The sequence below is a fragment of the Heptranchias perlo genome, chromosome 41, assembly GCF_035084215.1.
Source record: "Heptranchias perlo isolate sHepPer1 chromosome 41, sHepPer1.hap1, whole genome shotgun sequence".
NCBI classification, from domain to species: domain Eukaryota; kingdom Metazoa; phylum Chordata; class Chondrichthyes; order Hexanchiformes; family Hexanchidae; genus Heptranchias; species Heptranchias perlo.
In genome coordinates, this window is record NC_090365.1 from 47,428 (window position 1) to 73,110 (window position 25,683).

General features: G+C 43.5%; 1 protein-coding gene across 2 annotated transcripts in view; it reads left to right on the forward strand.

The window, feature by feature from the left end:
- Nucleotides 1-549: 549 nt before the first annotated feature.
- The window catches only part of clptm1 (CLPTM1 regulator of GABA type A receptor forward trafficking), a 42,500-nt gene continuing 17,366 nt past the window's right edge, over nt 550-25,683 (forward strand). The window contains exons 1-11 of one of the 2 annotated variants that reach the window (XM_067974820.1): nt 567-633; nt 1,715-1,844; nt 6,935-7,059; nt 8,608-8,731; nt 9,926-10,084; nt 12,134-12,251; nt 12,496-12,581; nt 12,679-12,799; nt 16,816-17,060; nt 24,349-24,442; nt 25,154-25,344. In XM_067974820.1, the coding sequence (XP_067830921.1) occupies nt 1,776-1,844; nt 6,935-7,059; nt 8,608-8,731; nt 9,926-10,084; nt 12,134-12,251; nt 12,496-12,581; nt 12,679-12,799; nt 16,816-17,060; nt 24,349-24,442; nt 25,154-25,344 (1,332 nt within the window). In that variant the 5' untranslated portion in view covers nt 567-633; nt 1,715-1,775. Of the gene's footprint in view, nt 634-1,714; nt 1,845-6,934; nt 7,060-8,607; nt 8,732-9,925; nt 10,085-12,133; nt 12,252-12,495; nt 12,582-12,678; nt 12,800-16,815; nt 17,061-24,348; nt 24,443-25,153; nt 25,345-25,683 lie in introns of both variants that reach the window. The other variant, XM_067974821.1, reaches the window with a different exon arrangement.

The following is a 25,683-nucleotide window of genomic DNA, read 5'->3' on the forward strand; positions in this document are numbered from 1 at the left end:
AAATTTTTGATCTGCAAGGGAGTCAAAGGATATGGGGAAAGGGCAGGAAAGTGGAGTTGAGGTAAAAATCAGATCAGCCATGATCTCATTAAATATCAGAGCAGGCTCGAGGGGCCGAATGGCCTACTCCTGCTCCTATCTCTATGGTCTTATGATCATTTGTGGAGCATAAACGCTGGCACAGACTAGTTGGGCCGAATGGCCTGTTTCTGTGCTGATCATTCGATGTGATTCTATGTAATCACTTGCTGATCTGGTCTGATGGCCTATTTTTCTATACCCTTGTACGCTTCTGGCAGCCAAGTTGTTAAAATTCCTGATGATATCTTGTTGAATTCGCTTTCAGTCGCACGTCATTTAAAAAAAACCTCATGAAATAATGAATTTCTGACACTGACGCAGCAGATGGGCCAGTTTTGGTTCGCAGCAATGCTCTGAGGCGGTCTTTTCCGCCAATACTAATGATGGCGGAAATCTACTTCGCACGGGGTTTTTAAAAAAAAGCTGGAGGTCATGTGACACGAGATCTCGTTTGACCCCGCCGAAATCCCGCAGTTAGTTTGCGACGGGGGGGGGAAGATGGCGGCGCAGGAAAGTGAGGTGGTGGCGAGTGAGCCGGCGACAAACGGCGAGGTGAGAAAGCAGGAAAGGTCGGCGCCCTCCCGGCCCCGCGGCTCAGGAGAAGCCGACCGATTGGCCGGCGCAACGCGGGTAGAGTAGCGGGACCGGTAACCTGGACAGGAGAGGGGGGAGCCGGACCGTAACCGGCGCCGCTGCTTTTCGGCCGGGCCCGGGCCTCGGCCTATCTTACACAGCCGCAGGCGCTCGTGTTACCGGATCTGAATAGGGCCGCGCCGCCGGTCCTACTCGCAGCCTCGGATATCCGTTTCAGTTCCAGGCGGTTTATCTTTTGGATCTGGGCTCCGGCTGCGGTGGAGGTCGAACCTGTCAGGTTGCCTCGTGTTCGCAGTAAAAGGCGACAGAGGTGAGGCTCAGAGATGCGAGGCCCTCAGTCAGTCCCCGGTAGAATTGTTCCCAGACCTCCTGGTACCGGAGTAGTTTAACCCCGATTCACACCTACACACTAAAGAGGAAGAAGAAAGAACTTGCATTTATACAGCGCCTTTCACGGCGTCAAGAGGACCCAAAGCGCTTTACAACAGTGACTATGCTTCGTTGGCTGTAATGTAGGAAGCACGGCAAAATCCCACAAACAGCAATAAGATAAATTCTGTTTTAGTGGTATTGGTTGAAGAATAAATATTGCCCAGGACACTGGGGAGAACTTCCCTGTTCTTCTTTGATCGGTACCATGGCATTTTTTACATCTACCTGAGAGGGCAGATGGGGCCTCGGTTTAACGTCTCACCCGAAAGACGGCACCCCCGACAGTGCAGCACTCTCTCCGTACTGCACTGCGGTGTTAGCCTGGATTATGGGCTCAAGTCTCTGGAGTGGGGCTTGAACCTGCAACCTTGTAACTCAGATATGAGAGTGTTACCACTGAGCCAAGCCTGACACTAGTAGTAATGGAAACTACATTAGTGTATGTTCTTTTGGTTGGAGCAGAATAGAGGGAGCTGGGTTCACCTGATTATAGTGCTTAATACTGACTGTACTTGTATGAAAAGAAAATCTTGCCACCTCTGCTTGGAGGTATTCACTGTTCTAGTAGAATGTAATGTAGCATAGATTCTATAACCAATCTTAACAGCTTGCATCTATAGAGTACCTGTAACGTAGGAAAATGTCCCAAGACACTTCACAGAAGAGTAATGACAAAAAGTGACACCGAACCAAAGAAGGAGATATTAGGAGGACTTCCTAAAAGCTTGGTTAAAGAGGTAGGTTTTAAAGTGGTGAGGTTTAGGGAGGGAATACCAGAGCATAGGGGCCAGACTGCTGAAGGCATAGCTACCTATGGTAGGGTGGAGGGAGTGGGGGATGTGTAAAAGGCCAGAGTTGGAGCAATGCCAAATCTTTGAATGTGGCAGGACAGTTTGATAAAGCTATTAAAAAAGCATACAGGATCCTGGGGTATATAAATAGAGGCATAGAGTTCAAAAGCAAGGAAGTTATGCTAAACCTCTATATATCATTGTTTAGGCCTCAGCTGGAGTATTGTGTCCAATTCTGGGCACCACACTTTAGGAAGGATGTCAAGGTCTTGAAGAGGGTGCAGAGGAGCTTCACTAGAATCATACCAGGGATGAGGGACTTCTGTTACTTGGAGAGACTGGAGAAGCTGGAATTCTCCTTAGAGCAGAGAAGGTTAAGGGAAGATTTAAGAGGTGATGGTTTTTGATAAGAGTAAATAAGGAGAAATTGCTTCCACTGGCAGGGGGTCGGTAAACAGAGGGCACAGATTTAAGATAATTGGCAAAAGAAGCAGAGGGCAAATGAGAATTTTTTTTTAATGTCGTGAATTATGATCTGGAATGCACTGCCTGAAAGAGTGGTGGAAGCCGGTTCAATAGTAACTTTCAAAAGGGAATTGGAGATGTATTTGAAAAGGAAACATTTGTATGGTTATGATAAGAGCAGGGGAGTGGGACTAATTGGGTAGCTCTTTCAAAGACCTGGCACGGGCACAGTAGGTTGAATGGCCGCCTTCTGTATGATTCTGCGATTCTAACGCAGAGTTAAATGACTCATCATTGCAAGAGGTCATGCAGAGGCTCAAAGCCAACAAATCCCCAGGTACAGATGTACTCAAAGGTACTAAATTGAGATTAGGGATGAAATCTGTGAAGTGCTGATAGATTGGAAACAAGCCAATGTGGTAAATATTTCAGAAAAGGTGAGAAAACAAAGCTAGGTAACAATAGACTATTATTGGCAAAATAATGCAATTGATGATTAGGAGTACATTGATTATCAGAAAGTGGCATTCTAAGGGGATGTTGGAAAGCGTCATGTTGTAGTATAGGTAATCTTTCGGAAAGACAGTGGGAAGGTCAAGCTTGGAGGTAGATTAGGAAATTGGCTAAAAGGAAGGGACCAGTTAGTCCTAATTAGGGGAATATTAACCTGAGGAAATGTAATACGTTGAGTGCCCAGGGACTGATGCAAGAGCTCCTACTCTTTTTTATTTGTTCATGGGATGTGGGCATCGCTGGCAAGGCCAGCATTTATTGCCCATCCCTAATTGCCCTTGAGAAGGTGGTGGTGAGCCACCTTTTTGAACCGCTGCAGTCTGTGTGGTGAAGGTTCTCCCACAGTGCTGTTAGGTAGGGAGTTACAGGATTTTCACCCAGCGATGATGAAGGAACGGCGATATATTTCCAAGTCAGGATGGTGTGTGACTTGGAGGGAAACGCGCAGGTGGTGGTGTTCCCATGTGCCTGCTGCCCTTGTCCTTCGAGGTAGTAAAGGTCGCGGGTTTGGGAGTTGCTGTCGAAGAAGCATCGTCGAGTTGCTGCAGTGCATCCTGTGGATGGTACACACTGCAGCCACAGTGTGCCGGTGGTGAAGGGAGTGAATGTTTAGCGTGATGGATGGGGTGCCAATCAAGCGGGCTGCTTTGTCCTGGATGGTGTCGAGCTTCTTGAGCGTTGTTGGAGCTGCACTCATCCAGGCAAGTGGAGAGTATTCCATCACACTCCTGACTTATGCCTTGTAGATGGTGGAAAGGCTTTGGGGAGTCAGGAGGTGAGTCACTCGCCAAAGAATACCCAGCCTCTGACCTGCTCTTGTAGCCACAATATTTGTGGCTGGTCCAGTTAAGTTTCTAGTCAGTGGTGACCCCCAGGATGTTGATGGTGGGAGACTCGGTGATGGTAATGCTGTTGAATGTCAAGGGAAGGTGGTTGGATTCTCTCTTGTTGAAGATGGTCATTGCCTGGCACTTGTCTGGCATGAATGTTACTTGCCACTTATGAGCCCAAGCCTGGATGTTGTCCAGGTCTTGCTTCATGCGGGCACTGACTGCTTCATTATCTGAGGGATTGCGAATGGAACTGAACACTGCAATCATCAGTAAACATCCCCATTTCTGACCTTATGATGGAGGGAAGGTCACTGATGAAGCAGCTGAGGATGGTTGGGCCTAGGACACTGCCCCGAGGAACTCCTGCAGCAATGTCCTAAGGCTGAGATGATTGGCCTCCAACAACCGCTAACATCTTCCTTTGTGCTAGGTATGCTTCCAGCCACTGGGGAGATTTCCCCTGATTCCCATTGACTTCAATTTTACTAGGGTTCCTTGATGCCACACTCGGTCAAATGCTGCCTTAATGTCAAAGGCTGTCACTCTCACCTCACCTCGGGAATTCAGCTCTTTTGTCCATGTTTGGACCAAGGTTGTAATGAGGTGTGGAGCCGAGTGGTCCTGGCTGAACCCAAACTGAACATTGGTGAGCAGGTTATTGGTGAGTAAGTGCCGCTTGATAGCACTGTCGACGACACCTTCCATCACTTTGCTGATGATTGAGAGTAGATTGTTGAGCGGTAATTGGCCGGATTGGATTTGTCTTGCTTTTTGTAGACAGGACATACCTGGGCAATTTTCCACATTGTCGGGTAGATGCCAGTGTTGTAGCTGTACTGGAACAGCTTGGCTAGAGGTGCAGCTAGTTCTGGAGCACAAGTCTTCAGCACTGCAGCTGGGATGTTGTTGGGGCCCATAGCCTTTGCTGTATCCAGTGCACTCAGTCATTTCTTGATAATTTATAATTTACATGGACATCCTGGTCTCAGAAACAATGCAAGTTGGTCAAATTCACAGGTGATGTGAAACAGCTGAAGGCAGGGGGAGTGAGTTAAGTCTGATAATGCAACCAAGGAGCTATGGCAGGACCTTGACCAGGTTCACAAGTGGGCAGAACTGTGGCAGCTAAATTTCAATATAGCTAATTACAAGGACTTGCAAAGTGGACGAAATAATTGTGGGTTCAACTTAATGAATTAGGTTGAACTAGCTAGGGGAGAAGCTGAAAGAGATCTGGGAATGGCCGACTCAACATTCATCAAACCCAATCCATTGCAGAACAGCAATCAACAGAACAAAGAGAATGTTGGGTGAAATTGCCAAATTAATAGAGTGTAAGTAAAAAGCTATAACGTGCTTCAGTCAGGCTGATTGAAGGGGCAGTTGGGCGATATGGATTTTATACCAGGGCTGGAGATCGTTTTAATGGGCTACGTGGGTCATGAATGGAAAGAGGCTGCCTCCAGGAAGTGAGTTGCTTCTTTTGTGCCAAACACTTCCTTCTCTCAACAACTCTTATTACCAAAATGTCTCCAAACTATGGAACTTGTTAATCCAATCTTTTTTCCTCCTGAAACCTATAGGCTTTTAAAGTTCAAACTTGACATCACCTAATCACTTTCTGATGTGCCTTTTCTGCGCTTTTTCCCTTCAAACCTTGGTGGTGACTGCGATATGGGCTTCGGCCCTTCACCTGAGCTTGAGCCCATCGAAAAATTACATATTATTCACAAGGGTTGGGGTGGGCTGTGGGGAGGGTGCTTTCTAACACATATCTCATGCTCCTGGACAGAATATTATCTTATGATAGGAAATCATCTCTCATCTCCAACCCCTCTCCATTGCATCCTCTTATCTCTGTTCGATCAACAATACTATGGTCATGCATTATGTCCTACTCTTGAGCTTTCCTCTCTTGTTTCCCCTTAAGCTCTAAATACACTTTCCTCGACACTCTTACTTCTCCCTACATCCTCATTGTGTTGAAATCAAGATTCGTTGCAGTTTCACACTCTTAACTCATCCTTTCCCAAGACCTCATGTTATTCTGAGAGTGTATGCATCCTCTTGTCATGTGTGGTTATTCTGATTGGGGAAGTAGCATTGCACAAAACTGATTCTTACAAAGGTTAATCAAAACACAACTAGATGCGATGGTGGGGAGAGCGTGTGCACGAGAGAGATGAGCTTCGATGGGCTGATAAACCTTTCCTTATCCCTGACTTTTCTTGTATTAAGTTAAGATAAATGTAAGAAAATGTCTTGAAATTGCTCCCGTACATCTAATGTACAGAGTTCCTGCAGACAGTTTTATTTTCTCCTTTGTCCTTTATTTCCTGAGGGTTGGTATTGTGGCATATACTGGTCAGTGCATTTCGTGCCGTTGGTTTGTAATGACTTGCTTTAATGGAGTATTAATAATTTTGGCATCACTAAATTGATCGTGTGATTATTGCATATTATATAGAGCAAGTGTGCCACTCTAGATTTTTGAATTTTTAGTAACTTTTTACACCACTCAGTCCATTCATTTTAATGTTTCTGTGCGAAAATTAATTTTATTTTGAAAAATGTTTGAATAAAAAAATTGCTACTGTAGAATTTTGTGGCTGTTCTGAGATGTGAACTTAGTTGTTGACAAACCATCCAGTAAATAAATTAGAAGATACTGCTTAAAGAAAGACGTGCATTTATATAGTGCCTTTCACTACCTCAGGATGTCCCAAAGTGCTTTACATCCAATGAAGTACTTTTTGAAGTGTAGCCACTGTTGTAATGTAGGAAACGCAGCAGCCAATTTGCGCACAGCAAGCTCCCACGCACAGCAATGAGATAAATGACCAGATAACCTGTTTTAGTGATGTTGATTGAGGGATAAATATTGGCCAGGACAACGGGGAGAACTCCCCTGCTCTACAAAATAGTGTCAAGGGCTCTTTTACACTTACCTGAGAGGACAGGCGGGGCCTCGGTTTAATGTCTCATCCGAAAGACTCCCTCAGTACTTCACTGGGCGTGTCAGCCTGGATTTTGTGCTTCATTGGGACTTGAATCCACAACCTTTTGACTCTGAGGCAAGAATGCTACCCACTGAGCGACAGCTGAAAATATCTCTTCACTATTTGTGAACGGTTTCCACTTTATTCTGTGGGTTTGTGTCTTTCTTTCCCTCTTAGTTGGAGGTTAGCCCATTTCTATAACCTGTTTTCTATTTATACCCTGCAGGTCAGCAGTGAGGTGGTTGCTGATGGGCAGGTGCAGGTATTGGAAGGTAATCGGGTCCAGGCACAGGCTCCACAGCAGCAGCCACCCCCCAATGCTTGGCAAGTGATAAAAGGTGTTCTGTTCAGGTGAGGGCTTCAGAAATATTAGCGCCATCAGCACATGGAAAGGGTACAGTGAAGATTCACTAGTACATTACCAGGGATGAAGGATTATAGTCATGAAGCTAGGCTTGTGAAATTAAAATAGAGAGAAACTATTTCCTCTGGTTGGGGAGTTGAGAACAAGGGCATAATCTTAAAATTAGAGCTGGGCCGTTCAGGAGTGATGTCAGGAAGCATGTCTTCACACTAAGGGTGGTGGAAATCTGGAACTCTCTTCCCCCAAAAAGCTGTTGAGGCTGGGGGGTCAATTGAAAATTTCAAAACTGAGATTGATAGATTTTTGTTAGAATCATAGAATGGTTACAGCACAGAAGGAGACCATTCAGCCCATTGAATCCGTGCCAGCTTTCTGCAGGAGCAATCCACCTAGTCCTACTCCCCCACCCTTTCCCCGTAGCCCTGCAATTTTTTTCCCTTCAAGTACTTATCCAATTCCCTTTTGAAAGCCACGATTGAATCTGCCTCCACCATCCCCTCAGGCAGTGCATTCCAGATCATAACCACTCGCTGTGTTTTTTTAAAAAAAAGTTTCTCCTCATGTCGCCTTTGGTTCTTTTACCAATCACCTTAAATCTATGTCCCGTAGTTCTTGACCCTTCCGCCAATGGGAAATGTTTCTCTCTATCTACTCTGTCTAGACCCTTCATGATTTTGAATACCTCTGTCAAATCTCCTCTCAACCTTCTGTGCTCTAAGGCAAGGGTATTAAGGGTTACGGAACCAAGACAGGTAGATGGAGTTAAGATACAGGTTCGCCATGATCTAATTGAATGGTGGAACGTGCTCAAGGGGCTGAATGGCTTCCTTCTGTTCCTATGTTATGTTATAAAACGTTGTGTTTATAAAAGTGTATGCGAGGGTAAATACTGAAATAACATTTCTACTGTGTAATCAGTTGGTAGCAAGGGAGCATGAACTCATCAGAAAAATGAAGCTGGAAGTTAAAGGAGATTTTGCACAGAGGTCTTTAGAATATTGAATGCTATATAATTAGAAAGGGAATTGCATAGCATTTGGAAAGGAAGAATAAAGAAGGACATGAGGAAAGAATATAAAGCTTTACCAAAAACCATAATGGAAGCAGAATCCCAATATCTTTTAAGAGGGAAGTAGATACATTTTTTTTTGTTCAAATGTTTAACAGGTTACAGGAGAATGGACCTAAGTGGATAGCTCTTTTTGAGAGCTGGCACTGGCAAGATGGGCTGAATGGCCTTCTGCACTGTAAATTTTTACGATTGTAAACCTTTTCCCTTTCCCAGTTTATTTTTTAGATAATTAAAATTTCTTTCAATTACGACTTTTTAATGTACTCTTCTCCACAAATGTAATTCCCAATTTCCTTTCCACTATTTAGCAGTCTTTAATATACTCCCAGTAATGTGACCTATCCCTTGATATTCTGAAGGGATTATATGAAAGTGCAAGCTATTGTAGGAGCGGGCTGTTAGAATTCTATTTTTATCCTATTTTACTGAACTATCGATTTTTAAAAAAAAAATTGCATTTCAGAATTTTTATCATCTGGCTGATCAGCAGTTGGTTCCGACGTGGAAGCCCGCCTCCTGAGCAGAGTGACCTGAGTGGAACAGCACGACTCCCCAGCCGCAATCTTTTTCCCAAAGACACGTTTATGGTAAACTACAATTATTTTCTGAATCATTCCCCCCCCCCCCCCCCCCTAACCCCACCCTGGCCAATAGAAAATGCTGGCAACACAGTAAGTCTGTCGGTATCTGAAAGAGAAAGGTGACTTCTTTATGATGAAGAGTTCCACTTGAAATCTTGAACCCATCTTCTGATGCACCTGGCGTGAATTTTCACAGTTTTTTGTTTTTAGTTCTCATCTCTGGGCCTTGCTGTTTTCCTTGTACATATTGATGTGTGGATTCTGCAGAGGTCATTGCTTAGACCCGGTTGATTCTAATCTATATTTGTGATAAATGTCCCGGATACCAGAAGCAAATGTAAGATCCAGTTAGTTTTCGTTACAGACTGCTTCCTGTATACCATACCATGCTTATCTAGGTGTTCCTTTACTCCCTTTTTTCAGAACGCCTTCTAATCCTTTACCTTCAACAGATGTGGTGATGTTGAATTTGCACAAGGCATTGATTAGACCACAGTTGGAGTAGTGCAGTTCTGGGCATCCCATTATATTACAGCTGTGGAAAGGGTACAGCAAAGATTCACTCAATTCAAACAGGTTGAGGGTTGGCTGGGGTGGGGGTGGGGGGGTCCTTAGTTTAAAGTCTCATATGAAGGCACCAGTGACAAAGCAGTACTGCACTGGTGGGTCAGTCTATTGAAACACTGAAGTCCTGGAGCGGGGTATGATTTCAAGTCAAGGGTGCCACCAGCTGGGTCAAACTGACAACTGCCAGAGAAAATTCTGTATTGCAGATTATACACCATGTGCATAGTCTGGTTTAAAAAAAAACACTGTTGGGCAAGAGAAATTAAAGCAATAAATTAAACAAAGGAATGAAAACAGAATGCTGAGACAGCTCACCAACATTCTTCATCCCAGCATCTTGCATATACTAAGCCCAAGTTTACAGTGGGGAAAATATCACAGCCTGTATCTCCATTAAGTTGTCAGTGATGCCTCAATAGCTCCCATGCAAGCTCTTCCTAGCCATTCTAGGCTGATGGGTTGGTCCTTTTCCCACTTCAGTCTATTTTTGCATTATTTTATGAGCGATCAACAGTTCAGTGGCCTACAGTTTAGATGTATTGCTCATCAGTACAGATTTTGTTTAACAGATCTGAGTTGACTGATTTTACATTGTACTTTGTTAATCCAAAATTTCTCTTTTGATCTTTACAGGACTTGCGTGTTTATATCACAGAGAATGAGCACTTCACAGAATTTAATAACACAGTTCTACTTTTCTGGGAGCATCTCGATCTGGTGTATGGAGACTGGACAAGTGGGGAGTCTGGGACTGGATGTTACGAGCACTATGGAGAAATAGAAACAACTGAGGTACAAAAACTGCTTTTAGATATTTCACGGCAATCTATTTCAATGTAAAATTGAACCCCCGTGGGAATTGCCAAATTGCTTCTGTTCTTGGGCTAATAATACTTGAAATTACTGGCGTTGATATCGGTGGACGAATGCCTTGTAACATTTTTAGACTTTTACCTAAGATAGTTTCCTCATGCTCAGCATCAAAGATGGCGCCGGTCAGCAAGCCCTCACTGGCTGAGCCGGAATATGCCTTTAAATCCCATAAATGGGTAAATGTGGTGAGACTAGGGGACAATAAGAAACCCATGTCATTGTATTCAGTTTACTGGATATATCATGTGCCCATATGTGATCTCCTTGACTGTGGAAAACAGTGGAATAAGTGTTCTATTAGCCTATAAACTACCAAACAGATTTATCAACAAATTAACCATAATTAAATAATTTCAAAGACAAAACAGATTTACTGTAATACACAGAACATAAATAATCCTGCATGAAATTTACACCTTTACAATTAGCAATGCTTTTGGACAGAGCAATTCTAAAGGTTTTCTACTTAACATCCATTAACATATGTAAGATCAGCCTTTGTTTCATTTGCAGCAAGCTACAGACATGTCATCTCAGTTCCTGTACTGATGTATCAGCCAGACTAGATCAAAGTAATATAGACACACAGAATTACTTCTAGTAAAATTTAAGCACAGAATTTAATATTGGAATGCATTCACATGATATTCCCCTCTCCTCCTTTAAGACACTCCTTTAAAACCTACATCTTTGACCAACCTGTCCTAATATCTGGCTCGGTGTCACATTTTGTTTGATTAAACTCCTGTGAAGCGCCTTGGGACGTTAAAGGTGCTATATAAATGCAAGTTGTTTGCATAAAGCAGGATTCTAACCGAGCTAAAACATCCACTAAAATATTGGACTGAGGACAGAGCTTTCCTTCCTGAACCTGGTTTTTACTTTTCCTTGTGTTTCTATTCAATTTTGTGTCTTCCCTGTGTTAGTTTTTCTTGCTTCCTGTTTCTATGTAGGTACATCTATTTTCTTCCTTCCAGTCTCCCTTGTGTAGAATTTCTCAGGTTAAACTGAGTTGGAGATGTGTACTGCCAGCGAGAAAGATCAAAGCTTGAATCTGGGGTTAACAACAACAACTGCTGCTGTACCACCGAGGGCTTCGTATTCTACGTACACAAGAACAGGAGGAGCTCCTCGGGCCTGCTCTGCCATCCAATTAGATCATGGCTGATCTGCACCTCAACTCCATTTTCTTGCCTTTGCTCCATATCCCTCGATACCCTAACAAAATTCTATTGCTCTCAGCCTTGAAAGCTGCAATTGTCACCCAGCATCCACTACCATTTGCGTGGAAAAAGGCTTCCTGATTCCACTCCTGAATGGCCTGACTCTAATTTTAAGATTGTGTCCCCCAGTTCTTGATTTTCCCCATCAGAGAAAATAGTTTCTCTGTATCTACCCTATCAAATCCCTTTAATGTTTTAAACACCTCAATCAGATCACCCTTCAGTCTCCTATACTCAAGGGAATACAAGTCAAGTTTATGTAACCTGTCCTCATAATTTAACCCTCTAAGCCCCGGTATCATTCTGTTGGCTTTGAAGATGTGGCACTAATACCTCATTGTGTAGCAGTGTATTATGGTAATGCAGGCTATTGTGAACCCTGGTAAAAACATTCCATCAGCAATCTACAGCATTCCTTTACATATTGTAGGCAGTTTGAGGATTGATTGCTCAAGTTAAGGTGGGTTTAAAATGTTGATACTTTTAATATTCTCTCCAATAAATTTTCAACTGACAGGGAATGTTAGATCCATCTTGATAAACCATTTTGCCTTGTTGCTTTTAAAAGGAATAAATAATAGGTTATGAGCATGTTGGATATTATTTACATCCCAAGGCTGGTGCTGACTATAAATTAGTCACCAGTATCAGCCAGCTGACAGGATTCATAATTTATCCTCTAATACTTTTAGTGCTGGTGAATGTGCAGGTGTTTTTTTTAAATAACATTTACTCTTTTTTACAGAATGTAAAATACAATGGCTCCATGTACATTCACATATTTCTCACCAAGAGTGGGTTCCACCCAGATCCAATGAGGAAAGCACAGTACAAGCGCCTAGCCACCGTGTCAACAACAAGAAGTAAGTAAAAGCACAGCTTCGGTTACTTTTTCTAGTGCCAATGCCCTGTCATCACTAACTTGTGGTTACTCCTGGGATCAACGAATGCAGACTGATCCTGGATTTTACTGGGTTTGTTATATCATTACTGGAATAGGAGATTAACATTGAACCAGGAATTCTTGCAAAACACTGTACTGTTCACAAGATGATGCTTTGCTCAGTAACAGATATTCCTTAGTTAAGTGTCTATGTTTCATAACAGTGTTGAACAAATACAAGAGAAGGAAGTTTCAAAAGACAAAAAATCTTCTGACTGGGGAGACACTGGCTGATCCTGAAATAATTAAGGTACTTTTGGAAGGTCTTTGGTATTTTTAATGCGCTCTCTTGAAAATGACACTCAATGCTGTTTAATTACGTTATCTTCACATGTTCTTTTTTGCAGCGAGCAGAGGACTTTGGGCCCGTTGAAATCATTTCCCACTGGCATCCAAATCTCACAGTCCATATAGTGGATGATCACACAGCATGGGTGATGGGTGCAGTACCACCTCCTCTGGACCAGTGTAAGTGAACAATCAGTGCCCCTTGAATTTCTCGTGTTTTGTTCTATCCTCTTTTTAATTTTCCTTCATTATGGTTATAATAGTTACCAGCGGTGTGATGGCATCAAGATAGTTTTGCCACTGTACCATGGAGCTCCGGTGTGCTGTGTTTCTGCACCACCCTCGATTTACATTTTTAGGGACAGGCCTCTGTTTGTAACAAAAAAGTATAAGCCTGGGTTGAAGAAATAGTAATATGGAAAGGAAATGAAAAACTGCAGTGTCTAGAATGTTCGGTTAGTGGAACAAATTCTGCATCTGGTTTTAATGATTCCCTCCCACTAATTTGAGTTCAGGGTACAGACAGAAAGTAGCTGGGAAGTTACAAGCACTGGTGTTAGATCTATAACCAATGTGGAATAAAATACATTACTGCTGCCTGGCAAATACAATCTTTTTTCACTTGTGTTGGCAGCACAAATTACACTCAACAACATAAACAACTTCTATAGCACTTTTAACATCGGAGAAAAGTCCCAAGGTGCTTCTCGGTGGCATCGGGGGAAAAAAATGGGTGCTGAGCGAAAGAAACAGAAGTTAAGGGGGGGGTGAGTGAAAGGTAGGACAAAGAGGTGAGCTTCAAGGAGGGTTTTAAAGAGGAAGGTGGGAGAGGTGAAAGAGCTCGGAGGGAATTCCAGAGCATGGGCCGCCAATGGTGGAGTGAAGGAAGGGGTGGGATACACAGAGGCCAGAGTTGAGAACGGAGAGTTTTGGGCGGGGTGGGGTGGGGGGGCGCGCGCGGTGGTGTTGGGAAGGTTTGTAGTTGTACAAGAGGTTAAACGATAGGGTGGGGCAAGGCCATGGAGGCATTTAAACACAAGGATGATATTAAATTTAAATTTGACAGCACAGAGGCAATAGAAGGGTGGTGGAGAGGTACAACAAGGTGTCATCAGTGTATGTGCGGAATTCTTTTTCAAATATTTATCTAATTCCCCCCCACCCCCAACTTTCTGATCGCCAGAAGCTCTCTTTTCTTTCCCCCCCCCCCCCCCCAACACTGTCGGCAGGCCGTTCCTATGAATCCCTGGCTGTGACCACCTGCTACCAAATTTCCACACCCACAGGCCAGACAGTCAATCTGGCTGGAGTCTGCATAGAATTATTTGAATGAGGCCTTTCCATTAAGATCGGAAGGACCTCCACGTCCCTGGCCTTGCCGAGTTCATCGCTTGCTACCGGGCTCTACCGCACCTTTTCTGCCTCCCCGTTAATATCCAGAGCCGCGGTGTCCGTGTTCTAATTTTTTTTAAAAGCCTCTCACATCCCCTGCAAAGATCGAGGTTTCTAACACCATGGTGTTTCTCTGAATAACTAGCCATGGCTAATGATTTGTCCGTTGTTTGGGCCTCTGAGAGAAACAACTTCCCATCTCGCATTGTAATTAGTATTTCCTTGCCTACTGATAAACAACTCGTGCTGTCTTGGGAAGCAAAACTCTTTTAGGCAAGCTTTTGCTTTTTAAAAAAAAAACGCGCCTTAACATAGCTCGTATTGAAGTCCTTTCCGTAGGGAAAGAAAGGCCGAAGAATCCTGAACCGTGACAGGCTTGGTTGAATATTCTGCCAGCACGTGTTGTCAAGGCTCACACGTAAATGTCCACTTGGATAAGTCAATGCCTTAAGGAGAGGAAGGGGGAAGAGTTAATATGTTGTAGCAACTCTGGAGAATGCTACCCAAGAGGCTAGAGTTGGGAGAGGGAATTGCCTATCAGATGACAAGTTTTACTTGTATCCTGTCCAGGAGTGTGAGAGAGGTATTGGAAGATTCTTCCTTGATATTTGTTCAAGTCTTGGATGGTGTGTAGATTGAAGAGTTGGTGGGGGAAAAAGAAGTGTCTGGCACAAGGCAGGATACTGAACTTCTTGGAGGCAGTTTTAGCGTTGGAGGAAATGGGGATGTTCAACTTGAGATCAGAGAAGATAGCCCAAGAACCTTCAGAGTACAAAAGCAAGAAAATTATGTTAAATCTTCATAAATCACCGGTTAGGCGTCAGCTGGAGCATTGTCCAATTCTGGGCAGCGCATTTTAGGAAGGATGTCAAGGCCTTGAAGAGGGTGCAGAGAAGATTTGCCAGAATGGTATCAGGGATGAGGGACTTCAGTTATGTGGAGACCAGAGAAGCTGGGATTGTTCTCCTTAGGGCAGAGAAGGTTAAGGGGAGATTTAATAGAGGTGTTCAAAACCCTTCATGATTTTGATAAGAGAAAATAAGGAGAAACTGTTTACAGTGGCAGAAGGGTCAGTAACCAGAGGTCACAGATTTAAGGTAAATGGCAAAAGAACCAGAGGGGAGATGATTTTTTTTATATGCTGCGAGTTATAATCTGGAGCGCACTGCCTGAAAGGGTGATGGAAGCAGATTCAGTAATAACTTTCCAAGGGGAATTAGGTAAATACTTGAAGGAGAAAAATTTGCAAGGCTTTGAGGAAAGGGGAGTGGGACTAATTGGATAGCTCTTTCAAAGAGCAAGCACGATGGGCCGAATGGCTTCCTGTGCTGTATCATTCTATGATTACAGTCAGAATAAAGTTTATTGTTAATATAGCATGCACACATTAGCACGTGAATGCAATGTTAAATAAAATTGGTCAATCCTACTAGTTACAGAACCACTTCTAATATTGGCCTGTCACATCCTTGTGCTAAATATGGTCAGTCGTAACATATTAACTACAGTACTGCTCTTTTAAAGAAACAATAATTTTCCCTGCATGACTGATTTGTTCTATGGACTCTGAGGAGAACAGCAATCAGAGACTGAGGAAGCCCTAGCGTAGATGAAAAATCTATTCAAATACAGCTGATAGCCCACAGCATCTAAACCATCAAATAGAAAACTATCTGACCCCTGAGGGAGTAACCATAAAAAGCACATCTTAAATTAAGCACTGTTTTCTCATGATGTGTATATGTGAAGCTGAGTACATATCAGTGACAGATTTGGATAAGTCACTTGAGACTTTCGTGGCTTGTGCTACTGAATAGCTCATTTTCCATTGCCATGTCACGGTTGTCCCCTTTGTATAGACTTCTGCACAGAAAATGCAGAATGCTAATGCTGTAGTTTTAATGAAACAATTTGTCTGTCCGACACGGGCAAAAATATTGTGAAATAAGTGCAAACAAACTTGCATTTATGTTGTGCCTTATCGTATCCTTGAGGTGTCCAAAGTGCTTCATAGCCAATGAATTATTTTTGAAGGGTTGGCGCTATTGTTCAAGTCCCACAAATAGCAAATGAAAAGGATGACCGGATAATGTGATGGTCGAGGAAGAAATGTTGAGCAGGGTACCAGGCGAACTGCTCTTTACATAGTGCTGTAGGATCTTTCATATCCATCTGAACAGGCAGACATTGGTTTACTGTTTCACCCGAAAGATGTTATCCTGACAACTTAGCACCCCTTCGTGCTGCACTGGGTGTCAGACTAGATTGTGCGTTCAAGTCCTGGAATTTGGCTTGAACCCACAACCTTCCGACTCAGGTGAGTGTTTACCAGCTGAGCCGAGGTGACACTTAAGTACGAGCTTATTACCTGTCCCTGTGACAAGTTCCAAAGTACTGTGCTTTTAGCCTGAATTGTTCCAATCAAAGAATGTAATTAAAGCTATTATAAAGAAGTAAACATTGGTTTGATTGGGAAGCAGTCATTTCATATGTTTACTTATAGGTCATGACTTGAAAGGAATCCAAGTGAAGTAATTATATCAGTACCTCTTCCTGTGACGAGTATGTTCCAGCTTATTCCTGTTTGTCCTGATCCTATGTTTGAATAGAATTTGTAGCTGAGATAGCATTTTAAAGTGATTATAAGATAAAATGTCCAGATTTCCAAGTTTTATTAAAGCAAATGGTGAACCTTTTTCATACAATGCATGAGCATTAGTGCAGTGAATCCTGGAATACATGGAGTCTGTGTCCTATTGAGTGGCATTTCATTTGGGTCCTGTTTTGATTTTTTTTCCCCACAGATGTGAAGTTTGACCCAGTCAGTGGTGACTATTACCCAATCGTTTATTTCAATGATTACTGGAACCTGCAGAAGGACTACTTTCCCATCAATGATACCCTGGAGAAACTCCCTTTACTTATGACCTTCTGCCCTTTGTCACTGTGGAAATGGCAGCTGTATGCTGCACAAAGTACCAAATCGCCTTGGAATTTCTTGGGGGAGGATTTGTATGAACAACCAGATGAGGAGCAGGATTCAGTGAAGGTTTTTTTTTCTTAATATTCAGTATATGTAATTGATCTCAATTATATTCTTCAGCCTGACTGTGGGGAACCTAGAGTTTCTGTTGAAATACCTAGCTCAGTAGCTACGTATGATGTGGAGATGCCGGTGATGGACTGGGGTTGACAATTGTAAACAATTTTACAACACCAAGTTATAGTCCAGCAATTTTATTTTAAATTCACAAGCTTTCGGAGATTTTCTCCTTCCTCCTTTCTCGAGGAAGGAGAAAATCTCCGAAAGCTTGTGAATTTAAAATAAAATTGCTGGACTATAACTTGGTGTTGTAAAATTGTTTACAGTAGCTACGTAGGAATAGGCCGTTCAGCCCCTCGAGCTACTCCACCATTCTATTAGATCATGGCTGAATTGTACCTCAACTCAATTTACTTGCCTTTTCTCCATATTCCTCGATACCCTTATCCAACAAAAATCTATCGATCTCAGTCTTGAAAATTTCAATTGACCCAGCTTACACAGCCATTTGGGAGGAGGTACATTCCGGGGTACAGAATCTTCAGGCGAGACAGAGGGGGAGGTAGAAGAGGAGGGGGGGTCGCAATATTAATTAAAGAATCAATTACTGCCATAAGGAGGGATGATATATTAGCAGGTTCCTCAAATGAGGCCATATGGGTGGAGCTTAAAAACAAAAAGGGGGCAAGCACTTTGATGGGAGTGTACTATAGACCCCCAAACAGTCAGGGGGAGATAGAGGAACAGATATGTAGGCAAATCTCAGAAAATTGTGCAAATAATAGGGTAATAATAGTGGGGGATTTCAACTTCCCCAATATTAACTGGGATACTCAGAGTGTAAAATGCTTAGAGGGTACAAAATTCTTAACGTGCATCCAGGAGAGCTTTTTGAGCCAGCATGTAGAAAGTCCTACAAGAGAGGGGGCGGTAGTGGACCTAATTCTAGGGAATGTGGCCGGCCAAGTGGAAGAAGTGCTAGTAGGTGAGCACTTTGGTGACAGTGACCATAATTCAGTGAGATTTAAGGTGGTCATGGAAAAGTTGTAAACAATTTTACAACACCAAGTTATAGTCCAGCAATTTTATTTTAAATTCACAAGCTTTCGGAGGCTACCTCCTTCGTCAGGTGAACGATGTGAAAATGAAATCCTCGAGATGAAATCGCATTTATAATTCACAGAACAATGCTTGGTGAGTACAGACAGTTTTTTCAACTGCCCGTTGCCAAGGCAATCAGTGTGCAGACAGACAGGTGTTACCTGCCAGGTCTCACAGAATATACAAATCACCAAAAAAAAACAACAAACAAAAAAAAAACAGAGATAGAGAGGTAGAAACATAGAAAAGACAGCAACTGACCCGTTATATTAAAAACAGATAACATTTGTTCGCTGGTGGGGTAACGTGTAGCGTGACATGAACCCAAGATCCCGGTTGAGGCCGTCCTCATGGGTGCGGAACTTGGCTATCAATTTCTGCTCGACGATTTTGCGTTGTCGTGTGTCTCGAAGGCCGCCTTGGAGTACGCTTACCCGAAGGTCGGTGGATGAATGTCCATGACTGCTGAAGTGTTCCCCGACTGGGAGGGAACCCTCCTGTTTGGCGATTGTTGCGCGGTGTCCGTTCATCCGTTGTCGCAGCGTCTGCATGGTCTCGCCAATGTACCATGCTCTGGGGCATCCTTTCCTGCAACGTATGAGGTAGACAACGTTGGCCGAGTCACAGGAGTATGAACCATGCACCTGGTGGGTGGTGTCCTCTCGTGTGATGGTGGTATCTGTGTCGATGATCTGGCATGTCTTGCAGAGGTTACCGTGGCAGGGTTGTGTGGTGTCGTGGACGCTGTTCTCTTGCCCACGGACAACCTCACGATGCTCCACTTTTCCAGCTTCCACCCTAACCACGTCAAAGAGGCCATCCCCTATGGACAGGCCCTGCGAATACACAGGGTCTGCTCAGACGAGGAGGAACGCGATGGACACCTACAGACGCTGAAAGACGCCCGAGTAAGAACGGGATATGACGCTCGACTCATCGATCGACAGTTCCGACGGGCCATAGCAAAAAATCGCATAGACCTCCTCAGGAGACTAACACGGGACGCAACCAACAGAGTACCCTTTGTCGTCCAGTACTTCCCCGAAGCGGAGAAACTACGCCATGTTCTCCGCAGCCTTCAACATGTCAGCAATGAGGACAAACACCTCGCTATGGCCATCCCCACACCTCCACTACTCGCCTTTAAACAGCCACCCAACCTCAAACAGACCATCGTTCGCAGCAAATTACCTAGCTTTCAAGAGAACAGCGTCCACGACACCACACAACCCTGCCACGGTAACCTCTGCAAGACATGCCAGATCATCGACACAGATACCACCATCACACGAGAGGACACCACCCACCAGGTGCATGGTTCATACTCCTGTGACTCGGCCAACGTTGTCTACCTCATACGTTGCAGGAAAGGATGCCCCAGAGCATGGTACATTGGCGAGACCATGCAGACGCTGCGACAACGGATGAACGGACACCGCGCAACAATCGCCAAACAGGAGGGTTCCCTCCCAGTCGGGGAACACTTCAGCAGTCATGGACATTCATCCACCGACCTTCGGGTAAGCGTACTCCAAGGCGGCCTTCGAGACACACGACAACGCAAAATCGTCGAGCAGAAATTGATAGCCAAGTTCCGCACCCATGAGGACGGCCTCAACCGGGATCTTGGGTTCATGTCACGCTACACGTTACCCCACCAGCGAACAAATGTTATCTGTTTTTAATATAACGGGTCAGTTGCTGTCTTTTCTATGTTTCTACCTCTCTATCTCTGTTTTTTTTTTGTTTGTTGTTTTTTTTTGGTGATTTGTATATTCTGTGAGACCTGGCAGGTAACACCTGTCTGTCTGCACACTGATTGCCTTGGCAACGGGCAGTTGAAAAAACTGTCTGTACTCACCAAGCATTGTTCTGTGAATTATAAATGCGATTTCATCTCGAGGATTTCATTTTCACATCGTTCACCTGACGAAGGAGGTAGCCTCCGAAAGCTTGTGAATTTAAAATAAAATTGCTGGACTATAACTTGGTGTTGTAAAATTGTTTACAATTGTCAACCCCAGTCCATCACCGGCATCTCCACGTCATGGAAAAGGACAGGGAGGGGCCAGAAATAAAGGTTCTAAATTGGTGGAAGGCCGATTTTAATAGGATAAGGCAGGATCTGGCCAAAATGGACTGGGATCAGCTGCTTGTAGGAAAATCCGCATCGGAGCAATGGGAGTCTTTCAGAAGGGAGATTGAGACCATACAATGGCAACATGTTCCCGTAAAGGTCAAGGGTGGTTCCAAGAACTCCAGGGAACCTTGGATGTCAGGGGATATACGAGAATGGATTAGGAAAAAAAGGAGGGCTTTTGGCAGATACAAAAAGCTAAGGACGGAGGAAGCCCGAGAGGAGTACAAAAAGTGCAGGGGGATACTTAAAAAGGAAATTAGGAGATCAAGGAGGGGCCATGAGAAAACACTGGCGAGCAAAATAAAGGAAAATCCTAAGATGTTTTATAAGTATATTAAGGGTAAGAGGATGACTAGGGAAAAAATAGGGCCCATTAGGGACAAAAATGGCAATCTGTGTGTGGAGCCAGAAGATGTAGGAGGGGTTCTAAATGAATTTTTTGCATCTGTTTTCACTATGGAGAAGGACGACGTAGACATAGAAATACGACAGGGGGACTGTGATATACTCGAACATATTAACATCAAGCGGGAGGAGGTATTGGCGGTTTTAGCAGGCCTAAAAATGGATAAATCCCCAGGCCCGGACGAAATGTATCCCAGGCTACTGTGTGAGGCAAAGGAGGAGATTGTGGGGGCTCTAACACATATATTCAGAACCTCTCTGGCCACAGGGGATGTGCCAGAGGACTGGAGAACCGCTAATGTAATACCATTATTCAAGAAGGGGAGTAGGGAAAAACCGGGGAGCTACAGGCCAGTGAGCCTAACATCAGTGGTAGGAAAATTATTGGAAAAAATTCTGAAGGACAAAATTAGTCTCCACTTGGAGAAGCAAGGATTAATCAGGGATAGTCAACATGGCTTTGTCAAGGGAAGATCATGTCTGACTAATTTGATTGAATTTTTTGAGGGGGTGACTAGGCGTGTGGATGAGGGTAACGCAGTGGATGTGGTATACATGGATTTCAGTAAGGCCTTCGATAAAGTCCCGCACAGGAGACTGGTCAAGAAGGTACGAGCCCATGGAGTCCAGGGTGCCTTGGCACTTTGGATACAAAACTGGCTTAGTGGCAGAAGGCAGAGGGTGATGGTCGAACGTTGTTTTTGTGACTGGAAGCCTGTGGCCAGTGGGGTACCACAGGGATCTGTGCTGGGGCCCTTGCTGTTTGTGGTCTACATTAACGACTTGGATATGAATGTAAAAGGTATGATCAGTAAGTTCGCTGATGATACAAAAATTGGTAGGGTGGTAAATGGCGAGGAGGATAGCCTCAGTCTGCAGGACGATATAGATGGGTTGGTCAGATGGGCGGAACAGTGGCAAATGGAATTTAACCCGGAAAAGTGCGAGGTGATGCACTTTGGAGGGACTAACAAGGCAAGGGAATACACAATGAATGGGAGGACCCTAGGCAAGACAGGGTCAGAGGGATCTTGGTGTGCAAGTTCACAGATCCCTGAAGGCGGCGGAACAGGTAGATAAGGTGGTAAAGAAGGCATTTGGGATACTTGCCTTTATTAGCCGAGGCATAGAATATAAGAGCAAGGAGGTTATGATGGAGCTGTATAAAACACTGGTTAGGCCACAGCTGGAGTACTGTGTGCAGTTCTGGTCGCCGCACTACAGGAAGGATGTGATCGCTTTGGAGAGGGTGCAGAGGAGATTCACCAGGATGTTACCAGGGCTGGAGCGCTTCAGCTATGAAGAGAGACTGGGAAGATTGGGTTTGTTTTCCTTGGAGCAGAGGAGGCTGAGGGGGGACATGATTGAGGTGTACAAAATTATGAGGGACATAGATAGGATGGATACTAAGGAGCTTTTTCCCTTCGTTGAGGGTTCTATAACAAGGGGGCATAGATTCAAGGTAAAAGACGGGAGGTTTAGAGGGGATTTGAGAAAGAACTTTTTCACCCAGAGGGTGGTTGGAGTCTGGAACTCACTGCCTGAGAGGGTTGTGGAGACAGGAACCCTCAACATTCAAGAAGCATTTGGATGAGCACTTGAAATGCCATAGCATACAAGGCTACAGACCAAATGCTGGAATATGGGAGTAGATTAGACTGGGCTTGATGGCCGGCGCGGACACGATGGGCCGAAGGGCCTCTATCCGTGCTGTATAACTCTATGACTCTATGAGGAGGAGGAGAGGAAGAACGACGGAGGCCCCAGACGCAAGCTAGGGTGGAACTATGTACGACCCCGGAGGACGATCACTGGTCATAGACCGCCAAGCCGCACGTACCCATTATCCCATCGCACCTACCTCCCAACCAATTACCGGTTTTGGTTGTTACTGTTGGGATATTATTCTGAAACTATGCATGCACAGTTCCACGTGGCTGGGTGGGAGCATGCATAGGTCGGTGTAATTCTGCGCTGTGCAAAGCAGACAAAGCTTTGATCCCCAGTCCGGACTATTCTCCATAAGGATCAATTGCCCAGAGCATCCCTGAGCTACTAAGGAGTAGCAAAAAATCATCCAGGATTCTCTATCTTTGCAATCACTATCCAATGATCATGCTAAAAAAACTCCATTTGTGTGGTTATTGGGTGAAGACTGGATCAAGATTAGCTCTCTTCCCTTCTCACCCCTAATGAATTACCTAATGACACTTGCTGCATGGTGTCACACATGAAGAATGGCCACTTGGGCAAGAGCACTGCATCACCTCTGTACCTGCACTACAGCATGAGTCAGTGCTTTCAGGAGGGAGTGGAGAAAATGAGGGGAAAAAACCCTTTTCCTATCCCATTCACCATCACCAAAATCTAGATAATTCCAAGATGTGGCTTTAGAAAGCACTTTCCCTGTCTGTGGAGATGTGTCCTTTTTGGAGCTCTGCCCACAGCAGGAAACAACTCAGCTCTTGCAGCCATGGGACTGTGGGTTCCATTCAGAATTTTGTACATTGACATCTTTACTAGGTCTGGGTACTAATTGGAAAGCCTCTGAACTTGTACTGAATACAAATGAGTTTCCTCAGTGAGTTTCTTTTAAACGGGGGTGGTGGGATTATCGTTAAATGATTTTTTTATCCTTGCTTTTGAATTCCTTTCCGAAAGAAACCATTATTTGAACAAGATGTTGCTTCAGTAACGTAAATACTGGGAATTGATGAGGGACTTATCTGGACTGTGTTTTGGTTATCTTTGCTATAGTTATGTTTAATAGATAACATGGAGAATGTTTAATGGCATTTGCCCTTTAACATTTACCTACAACCTCTGGTTAAATCCTTCAATCTTAACTAAACCTGTAGATAATGTTCTTTGGACATTGACTCCATTGAAAAGGTTAGCATGGTAGGAATTTTGTATGGTACTGTAAACTCGCAGCACACCAAAAAATCCCCACATGTTTTGCCTAAAAGATATATTTCCACATGACCAATTTAAAAACTGCAGCAAAATAGTAACAGAATTTTTTTTAAAAATTGTACTGAAGGAGAAAATTGCAGGGCTATGGGGAAAAGAGCAGTGGAGTGGGACTAATTGGATAGCTCTTTGAGAGCTGGCAAACACGATGGGCCGAATGGTGGCCTCCTGTGCTGTACGATTCTATGATTCTTTAATATTTGTGTGTCTGTGGAATTGATCAAAAAGCAGTCAGAATTTAACGCATTCTGCCATCTCGTCAGTTTGATGAGGATTAGTTCAGCGATGTCAATTTTTGACGCAATTGTGATTCCATTTTTAATATTTTTTGAAATCTTCAATGCTTTGGGTAGTGGATATGAATGTTTCTTGGTTCTGCTTTATTCACATTAGAATAGACAAATATATCCAAGTGTGAATATCACCTCCAGAAATGTATGTAGTTAGGATTTAGTTCCCTTCTCATCTAGAAATGTTACCAGTTTCCTTCATTTTTAACAAAGTATTGATTGAGGAATCAATGCTGGTTTAATTTGGGCTTGTTCTTTATAATTTGTGATTTTGAATAAAGGGGTAAAAATGTTAATTTACATATCTGCTTGTATTATAAGGACAGTTTTATTTAATTTCTAATTTATTGTATTTGATTTTTTTCCCCCCATTCTCCTACGACAGGTTGCCTTATTGGAAACCAACCCGTATCTCCTAGCACTAACTATTATTGTGTCAATTGTACACAGTGTGTTTGAATTCCTGGCCTTCAAAAATGGTGAGACATAACTGCAAAATTTTCACGCTTATTTCATAATTACAATATAAACTGCTTGTCCATTTGTGCGATATACAGGCAGCAATGTTCATCTCAGTTCACCAAACAAAACAATAACCTCAAGCTCTAGTCTTTTGCTATTGCCATTTCTGACCCTAGCCTGTGATGCTTCATCATTGCTACTAAAAGCTCATTGTCTGCAGACTCTTCTTAAAATTACATGGATGATACAAGAACTGAAAGGTTATAACAATCAGGAAAGACTGAACAGGTTGGGGCTTTTTTCTTTAGAGAAGAAAAGGCTGAGGGGTGACTTAATAGAGGTTTTTAAAATTATGAAGGGGTTCGATAGGGTAGATGTGGAGAAAATGTTTCCACTTGTGGGGAGTCCAAAACCATGGGCCATAAATATGAGAGCTACCAATAAATCCAATAAAGAATTCAGAAGAAACTTCTTCACCCAGAGTGTGGTGAGAATGTGGAATTTGCTACCACATGGATTGGTTGAGGCAAATAGCACAGATCCATTTAAGGGGAAGCTAGATAAGTACATGAGGGACAAAGGAATAGAAGGATGTGCTGATAGGGTGAGATGAAATAGAGTAGGAATTGTGGAGCATAAACACTGGCTTAGACCAGTTGAGCCGAATGGCCTGTTTCTGTGCTGTACATTCGATGTAAATTGACCAATGTGACTGATTTCTTTTTCAGACATTCAGTTCTGGAACAGTCGTCAGTCCCTGGAGGGGCTTTCTGTGCGTTCAGTGATTTTTGGTGTCTTCCAGTCTGCCGTTGTCCTGCTCTACATCCTGGACAATGAAACCAACTTTGTGGTTCAGGTCAGCGTATTCATCGGCCTCTTGATCGATCTTTGGAAGATCACAAAAGTCATGGATGTGAAGGTAAGCGCATTCTCGTCCACTCCAGGAAAGAGTTTTTATGATGCTTTGTGGAAACATTATTTCAGTGAGCAAGTGGTCAATCTATGGAACAGGCTCCCGAGGGAGACGGTGGAAGCAGTTAGTATTGATTCATTCAAATGCAAATTAGAAAGATTTCTTTCAGAAAATAACATTATGGGATACAGTATGAGTCATTTGAGACATGGCAGGTGGTAAGTGTAACATATTTGAGAACTGTAAACAATTTTACAACACCAAGTTATAGTCCAGCAATTTTATTTTAAATTCACAAGCTTTCGGAGGCTACCTCCTTCCTCAGGTGAACGAGGTGAATTTAAA